General features: G+C 47.4%; 2 protein-coding genes across 2 annotated transcripts in view; both read right to left on the reverse strand.

Annotated features, from left to right (window-relative positions):
• Positions 1 to 9148, reverse strand: part of cnot6l (CCR4-NOT transcription complex, subunit 6-like) — a 55625-nt gene extending 46477 nt beyond the window's left edge. Inside the window, exons 1-2 of the mRNA XM_079515646.1 lie at positions 9045 to 9148; positions 5995 to 6116 (exon numbers count right to left, since the gene is read on the reverse strand). Coding sequence (XP_079371772.1) covers positions 5995 to 6106 — 112 coding nt within the window. The 5' untranslated portion in view covers positions 6107 to 6116; positions 9045 to 9148. The remainder of the gene's footprint in view (positions 1 to 5994; positions 6117 to 9044) is intronic.
• On the reverse strand, positions 997 to 1660 carry LOC306933613 (zinc finger protein RFP-like; the record flags this gene model as incomplete). Its single annotated transcript, XM_079515931.1, is given in 2 exon segments — positions 997 to 1356; positions 1358 to 1660. Coding segments are annotated over 2 exon segments (663 nt in total).
• Positions 9149 to 9727: the final 579 nt, after the last annotated feature.

Consider the following 9727-nt stretch of genomic DNA (forward strand, 5'->3'; position numbering starts at 1 on the left):
TGTCCAAACCATCTCACTATTCTCTGTACGTGTCCAAACCATCTCACTATTCTCTGTACGTGTCCAAACCATCTCACTATCCTCCTCTGTACGTGTCCAAACCATCTCACTATCCTCTGTACGTGTCCAAACCATCTCACTATCCTCTGTACGTGTCCAAACCATCTCACTATCCTCCTCTGTACGTGTCCAAACCATCTCACTATCCTCCTCTGTACTAGAGACTGACATTTTGTCTAAGGACATGTAGTCTTTAGAATCTAAACCTCATTGTGCTAAGGACGTGTCCTGAGGTCTTTATTGATATAAAAACTATTTTTTCTCTATTGTTTTTGGTTGGCCTTTCCTTCTGCAGTGTACTCCGTTCACTTCCTCGTTTCTAGAGACGCTTCTAGAGAGACTTTAGCCTCTCGTTTGAAATATAAACGCTTCTAGAGAGACTTTAGCATCTCATTTGGAATATAAACGCTCCTAGAGAGACTTTAGCCTCTCGTTAGGAATATAACCGCTTCTAGAGAGACTTTAGGCTCTCATTTGGAATATAAACGCTTCTAGAGAGACTTTAGCCTCTCGTTAGGAATATAACCGCTTCTAGAGAGACTTTAGCCTCTCGTTAGGAATATAAACGCTTCTAGAGAGACTTTAGCCTCTCGTTAGGAATATAACCGCTTCTAGAGAGACTTTAGAGTGACCATCGTGAGGTAAGAACGGAACATTATGCCTCCTGGTTTTGGGGGGAACGGAACATTATGCCTCCTGGTGTTGGGGGGAACGGAAGGCGAGGCTTTTCAGAGTAAAATCTGCCATATCTGCTGGCGCTCTAGCACCTTTATTTTGAAAAATTCCCCGGCAAAAATATAAACAGGGTTTATTTTTAAATAGTTTATTGGTGATGTTTTTCTTCTCATTTTCTTTTCTTTTTGCATCAATAGACGTGTGGAGTTAGCTTATATTAAATATAAACAGGATTCATGTTTCAATCATTTCCTGGAGACGTCATGTTTTTCTTCTTTTTGAAGATGGAGGGAACATGTTCCCACCGTCCTCCCCGAGACCAGCGTCCATGTTGACAGGAGAGATGATCAGAGGAGCAGAGTTTATACCATAATGAAGACTGGGACTGAAGAATGGATATAGTCTCTCAGTGAAGGAGCAGCCAGTGAAAGAGTAGAGGTGAACTCTGGTCTCCACATCATAAAAGGAGACCAGACCCTCCTCATAATCCACAAACACTCCCACTGTCTGGAGCTCCTCTCTTACAGGGAGGAGGACAGCATAATATGGGTCAGCAGCAGCCTTGTACTCATTTCCATTCCACAACCCTAGAGTCCAGTAACCATTGTTGGGACTATTTGAGTGTGATATCTCCCTTCCTGTTGATGGACTCTCTGACCACTCCTATTGTCCAGTCAGTCTTCCCTCCAACCTGAACCTCGTAGTAAAACCTTCCCGAGGAGAAGCCTTGTTGTCCTAAGACACAGACAGATGGAAAGAATCTCTCTGTGTTGTCTGGGATATCCTTCCATATGTCTCCATGACTCACTTGTTTTCCATCGTCAGACAGGATGAGTTCAGGATGTGCTGTATCAGGGTCCAGAGTTACATCTACATCATATCGTTGTACCCTCCTCAGCTCAACAACACACAGCTGCTTCGTCATCTCTTGACTGAGTGTCTTCTCCAGCTGAGACACAGCTGTCCTCACAGTCCCCACAAGTGAAGACTGATGGACATTGACCTTTGTCCAGTCCGTGGTGGGTCTCCACTCTGTGTTGGAGTTGAAGTTCTGGAGGAGGTGGAGGTGGTCTTCAGAGTGTGAGAGCTGTTTCAGCTCAGAGATTCTCTTATCTAACTGAGTGACTTCCTGTTGCAGATCTTCAATGAAGCCTTCAGCCTGTTTCTCTGTTGTTTTCTGCATCTCTACAATCACACCAATGAGCTCAGCCTGGATTCTCTCAATACAGCTGATCAGAGCGGTGAAGACCTGCACAGTGCCTGCTATCTCTGTATATGCATCTTTCCTGCTGAGCTCTACTGAGCGTTTGACCTCCCGAATCTTCACTCGTCTCTCCTGGATCATCTGCTGGATTTCAGCCTCGGTCTTTGCTTCATATTCTTCTTTCAACTTGTGACTCCTGAAGTGTTGAACCATCTCAGAAACAAAAGTATTGACGGATACTTTTGGTCTGTTATTGAAGGTTTCTCGACACAGTGGACACTTGCACACATCCGTAGTGTCCCAGCAACGTGTGATGCAGGCGTTGCAGTAGTTGTGTCCACACGGAGTGGTGACTGGATCAGTGAACAAATCCTTACAGATGGAACACAGGAAGTGCTCTTCAGACAGGAGACCGCTGGCGGACGCCATTTCTACACCCGCTGAGAATAAACGTCAAAGTGTGAAACACTTGCAAATGTAAACAGGAAGGAACAAAGGAACCCTGATGATTGATCCAGTAGAGAGTGGATGGATGTGGAGAACCTGTAGGATGACCTTCGACCTCAGATGATCCAGTAGAGAGTGGATGGATGTGGAGAACCTGTAGGATGACCTTCGACCTCAGATGATCCAGTAGAGAGTGGATGGATGTGGAGAACCTGTAGGATGACCTTCGACCTCAGATGATCCAGTAGAGAGTGGATGGATGTGGAGAACCTCAGGGATAGACGTCCGTCCTTTATATAGAGCTCTGATGGATGCTACGTCACATCTAGCTGATGTCACCATGAGTCACGTATACATATCATTATTTGGAGTTGTTTTACATTAGCATGATGTCATCAGCACTAGACGTCTCTGTGGTCTCCATATATGGAGCTCCAGATCAACCCAACGCCCTAATACAGAGTTTGTGATGTCAGACTTGGATAGCTCCATATATGGAGTGCCAATATTCAGTGGGTAACCATGGCAACCTATCAGATACTAGTGATACACGATGTCATCGGTAGAATATTGATATCGGACAATATTTAATTAAAACTGAATATCGGTGTTGAAACATCTATTTCTTCACCAATATTGAATATTTCATCGACATTGACCTTTATTTCAAAGATATTGACCGATATTTCACCATTGGTCTCATGACTTAGGCCAATTTCTACACTAACTTAAGCACATCTGTTGGCCTTTTCTGATTGGATGTATGGGCTGTCAATCAGATAGGACTTTTCTGATTGGATGTATGGGCTGTCAATCAGATAGGACTTTTCTGATTGGATGTATGGGCTGTCAATCAGATAGGACTTTTCTGATTGGATGTATGGGCTGTCAATCAGAAAGGACTTTTCTGATTGGATGTATGGGCTGTCAATCAGATAGGACTTTTCTGATTGGATGTATGGGCTGTCAATCAGAAAGGACTTTTCTGATTGGATGTATGTGCTGTCAATCAGATAGGACTTTTCTGATTGGATGTATGGGCTGTCAATCAGATAGGACTTTTCTGATTGGATGTATGGGCTGTCAAGGCCAAAAAAATAGTTTTTTGCCACTCAGTAGGCATTCCTGCATAACTTCCGGGTTTGATGATGATGTCACGCGCATTGTGGTTTAGGTCCAAATTCCACCCAAAAATTGAATTATTTTGAAGTCAAAGTCAAAGTCAAAGTCATACGATTTGTCACACACGTTACCGCAGTGAAATTTGTTCTCCGCATTTGACCCATCTCTTGGAGCGGTGAGCCGCATCGTGCGCCGCAGCGTGCGCCGCATCGTGCGCCGCATCGTGCGCCGCATCGTGCGCCGCGCTCGGGAATCATTTGATTAGTAGATTTGACCCCCAATCCATTCCCTTTGATGCTGAGTGCCAAGCAGGGAGGCATTGGGTCCCATTTTTTACAGTCTTTGGTATGACCCGGCCGGGGATCGAACCCCGACCTCCCAGTTTCAGGGCGGACACTCTAACCACAAGGCCACTGAGCTGGTCGACATGGGGTGTACATGTTCAGATGGGGTGTACATGTTCAGATGGGGTGTACATGTTCAGATGGGGTGTACGCGGACACAATGTTTGAGAACTACTGATTTAGAAGGGTTTTTTTAAGAAGCGACCTCTGGGTCTAAATGGCGCTGAACTTGAACTTGGTAGCGGTGTTTTTGGCAGCAAATTGGGATTTTAGTTTTAGTCATAGTCTTTTCAATAGTTTTAATTTAGTTTCAGTCACATTTTAGTCACCTGGAATGTTTTAGTGTTTAGTCTAGTTTTAGTCGACTAAATCTACAGTTGGCCCCACAACATGTATTTTGTGGGGCCTTGATGCCGTCGTAATGGCTGATTTTTTCACTTGCTGAAAATAGATCTGCTATTTTCAGCATGCAGGCAAGTGTAAAATGACTTATACTGAATCTCTTGTCCACTAGTCCCTTCCTAACATTTTAGTCTAGTTTTTATTTCTTGATGAAATTGTCTGTATATTTAGTCTTAGTTTTAGTCATCATAGCTTAGTTTTTATTTAGTTTCCATTTAGTTTTCGTCAGTGGAAAAAGGTAGTCGACGAACATTTTTCGTCTTAGTTTTAGTCGACGAAAACAACACTGGTTGGTAGAGAGAAGTGTTTTGTTGGGAGGAACTACTGACTAGATATCTGAACTACTGACCAGATATCTGAACTACTGACCAGATATCTGAACTACTGACCAGATATCTGAACTACTGACCAGATATCTGAACTACTGACCAGATATCTGAACTACCTGAACTACTGACTAGATATCTGAACTACTGACTAGATATCTGAACTACTGACCAGATATCTGAACTACTGACCAGATATCTGAACTACCTGAACTACTGACCAGATATCTGAACTACTGACCAGATATCTGAACTACTGACCAGATATCTGAACTACTGACCAGATATCTGAACTACCTGAACTACTGACTAGATATCTGAACTACTGACCAGATATCTGAACTACTGACCAGATATCTGAACTACTGACCAGATATCTGAACTACTGACCAGATATCTGAACTACTGACCAGATATCTGAACTACCTGAACTACTGACTAGATATCTGAACTACTGACCAGATATCTGAACTACTGACCAGATATCTGAACTACTGACTAGATATCTGAACTACTGACCAGATATCTGAACTACTGACCAGAAATCTGAACTACTGACCAGATATCTGAACTACTGACCAGATATCTGAACTACTGACTAGATATCTGAACTACTGACCAGATATCTGAACTACTGACCAGAAATCTGAACTACTGACCAGAAATCTGAACTACTGACCAGATATCTTAACTACTGACCAGATATCTGAACTACTGACCAGATATCTGAACTACCTGAACTACTGACTAGATATCTGAACTACTGACCAGATATCTGAACTACTGACCAGATATCTGAACTACTGACCAGATATCTGAACTACCTGAACTACTGACTAGATATCTGAACTACTGACCAGATATCTGAACTACTGACTAGATATCTACTGACCAGATATCTGACCAGATATCTGAACTACTGACCAGATATCTGAACTACTGACCAGATATCTGAACTACTGACCAGATATCTGAACTACCTGAACTACTGACCAGATATCTGAACTACTGACCAGATATCTGAACTACTGACCAGATATCTGAACTACTGACCAGATATCTGAACTACTGACCAGATATCTGAACTACCTGAACTACTGACCAGATATCTGAACTACTGACCAGATATCTGAACTACTGACCAGATATCTGAACTACTGACCAGATATCTGAACTACCTGAACTACTGACCAGATATCTGAACTACTGACCAGATATCTGAACTACTGACCAGATATCTGAACTACTGACCAGATATCTGAACTACCTGAACTACTGACCAGATATCTGAACTACCTGAACTACTGACCAGATATCTGAACAACTGACCAGATATCTGAACTACTGACCAGATACCTGAACTACTGACCAGATATCTGAACTACTGACCAGATATGTGGGAGGAGCTACTGACCAGATATCTCCAACTCGGCCCAGTAAGACTTCTTCCCATTGGCCGCCTCCTCAGCTGACATGATGGTGTAACATCTGCGGGGGTCGGGAGGGTCATATTTTTCCTTTGGCATACCGGTAGATCTACACACACACACACACACACACACACACACACACACACACACACACACACACACACACACACACACACACACACACACACACACACACACACACACACACACACACACACACACACACACACACACGCATGCACAGGAGAGAGAGGTTCATTACTGCACACGCGCACACACACACACGCGCGCACGCACGCACGCACGCACGCACGCACGCACGCACGCACGCACGCACGCACGCACGCACGCACGCACGCACGCACGCACGCACGCACGCACGCACGCACGCACGCACGCACGCACGCACGCACGCACGCACGCACGCACGCACGCACGCACGCACACACACACACACACACACACACACACACACACACACACACACACACACACACAGAATATTGCTTACATAAATCCACGAATAATGAATATAAATGTGTTCCTCCGTCAATACTATGCATATCTGTCTGTCTGTCTGTCTGTCTGTCTGTCTCTCTCTCTCTCTCTCTCTCTCTCTCATAATCAAGAAGTTTGTTTGGGTCTTTTTTTTTTTCAAGAAAACCCAAAAGACTAATGTGAGCTTGTAGCTCTAATATATATATTTTTAAATACTGTATTTTTGATTAATATTAATAGATTTGTGACAGCCTGGACCTGGAGGGGCAGAGGGGTTTCACACGCACGCACGCACGCACGCACGCACGCACGCACGCACGCACGCAAGCAAGCACGCACGCACGCACGCACGCACGCACGCAAGCACGCACGCGCACGCTGTACGTACACCCGCACGCACACACACAGTGATGGGCGTAACTACTGTAAGTACCTCGGCACAACAACATTTGATTGATTGATTGAAGTATTTATTAACAGAATTACAGTACATTTATGTATTAACAGAATTACAGTACATTTATGTATTAACAGAATTACAGTACATTTATGTATTAACAGAATTACAGTACATTTATGTATTAACAGAATTACAGTACATTTATGTATTAACAGAATTACAGTACATTTATGTATTAACAGAATTACAGTACATTTCAAGCACAACTCAATACAAAAAACTGTTAACTGTGGACGACACCATAAAGCATTTACACTTGTTTACAAGAGGGTCCACCTTGGACCGAGTCCCGCCCCCTACCAGGGCCCAGTCCCGCCCCCTACCAGGACCCAGTCCCGCCCCCTACCAGGACCCAGTCCCGCCCCCTACCAGGGCCCAGTCCCGCCCCCTACCAGGACCCAGTCCCGCCCCCTACCAGGACACAGTCCCGTCCCCTACCAGGGCCCAGTCCCGCCCCCTACCAGGACCCAGTCCCGCCCCCTACCAGGACACAGTTCCGCCCCCTACCAGGAGCCAGTCCCGCCCCCCTACCAGGATCCAGTCCCGCCCCCTACCAGGACACAGTCCCGCCCCCTACCAGGACACAGTCCCGCCCCCTACCAGGACACAGTCCCGCCCCCTACCAGGACAGAGTCCCGCCCCTTACCAGGACCCAGTCCCGCCCCTTACCAGGACCCAGTCCCGCCCCCCTACCAGGACACAGTCCCGCCCCCTACCAGGACCCAGTCCCGCCCCCTACCAGGACCCAGTCCCGCCCCCTACCAGGACATAGTCCCGCCCCCTACCAGGACACAGTTCCGCCCCCTACCAGGACACAGTCCCGCCCCCTACCAGGACACAGTCCCGCCCCCTACCAGGACACAGTCCCGCCCCCTACCAGGACCCAGTCCCGCCCCCTACCAGGACACAGTCCCGCCCCCTACCAGGACACAGTCCCGCCCCCTACCAGGACCCAGTCACGCCCCCCTACAAGGACCCAGTCCCGCCCCCTACCAGGACCCAGTCCCGCCACCTACAAGGACCCAGTCCCGCCCCCTACCAGGACCCAGTCCCGCCCCCTACCAGGACCCAGTCCCGCCCCCTACAAGGACCCAGTCCCGCCCCCTACAAGGACCCAGTCCCGCCCCCTACAAGGACCCAGTCCCGCCCCCTCCCGCCCCCTACAAGGACCCAGTCCCGCCCCCTACAAGGACCCAGTCCCGCCCCCTCCCGCCCCCTACAAGGACCCAGTCCCGCCCCCTACCAGGACACAGTCCCGCCATGAAAGGGGGCGGGACTGGCGTCGTCATGAAAGGGGGCGGGACTGACGTCGTCATGAAAGGGGGCGGGGCTGTGACGCTCTATGGGCCTGTTTTAAGCTCCATGTTATGCCCCCACATGGGGGGGTTGAGGGGGCGGGGGGGGTGTCGGTGTCCCCCGGGCCCCCCCCTTCCTGCCCCCCCCTCTCCTCCCCAGAGATCCAACAAGCTGAGAAGCTGATCATATGTTCTTTCTGGTGGGGGGGGGGGGGGGAATGTAAGTTGGAAGTTTCACCCTGCCTGCAGCTGTCACACCTCAACTCCACACACATGCACGAAAGCAGCGTGCACCACACACACACACACACACACACACACACACACACACACACACACACACACACACACAGCCTGTCTGTCTGTATGTATGTCTGTCTGTCCCTGATGGGTCCAAGATGTGAAAACACACGTCAAAGTGTGTGTGTGCGTGTGCGTGTGAGTGAGAGAGACAACAAACGTGTGTCTGTGTACGAGACAACAAACGTGTGTCTGTGTACGTGTGTCTCCACGCTTTTGAATCACGGGACCAGAGTTGTGCTGGAGAGAACACACACACACACACACACACACACACACACACACAGAGAGAGAGAGACCTTGACTATAATAAAGGTGAAGCTCAAGCTAGGCGGACATAATCGTGGACATTTATGGACGTGTGTGTAAGGTCTTCATGTAACACACACACACACACACACACACACACACACACACACACACACACACACGTTGGGGACACGCCGTGGCTACACAGACGGTGGAATGGTAGTTTATTTACCTGCATTCGTGCGCGGTGAAGACGGTTTAGTGTGTAAAGTGGATAAAGACATATACACACGCACGCACTCACACACACACATACATACACGCACACACACACACGCTGCTGCTCTGCTGTCTGTCTGTGCTGTGCTGCCAGGCTGCAGTGTTGCCAGGTTTTCGAAGAGAAACGAGCAACCAGGTCTATGAAAACAAAACAAGCCACAGAAGTGGTTCCCAAACTTCTTCTTGTCAAGGACCCCCATATTGACACTAATTAGCCCCGCGGACCCCCATTTGAAAAGATATGCCAGGGACCCCCATAAGAGAAGGTTTTTACGGCTCTAGCAGTGAATCTCAACCCGTTTAATTTCAAGTTTCTTTTCCCTTTTTACCTCCATTATGATGAATTCCTGTACTGTTCTTTGTGAAATGAAATGAAATGAAATGAAATGAAATGAAATGAAATCTATATTTACCCAGGGTATCTGGGCTAAGCTCAAGAACTTGTTTCCAGCCAGGCCCTGCTCATAGAACACATTTCATCGTAGTGGTTCAATGCCTTGTTCAAGGGCACTTCAGCGGTGGTAATTTTAACGTGTCGGACGGCTGATTCGAACTAGGAACTTTCCGGTATCAAGACCGCGCCGCTATCCGTTCGGCCACCGCTGCCGATGTCTATATAGAAGTGTCTATTTGTAC

Source organism: Electrona antarctica (assembly GCF_951216825.1).
Source record: "Electrona antarctica genome assembly, chromosome: 12".
Taxonomy (NCBI): domain Eukaryota; kingdom Metazoa; phylum Chordata; class Actinopteri; order Myctophiformes; family Myctophidae; genus Electrona; species Electrona antarctica.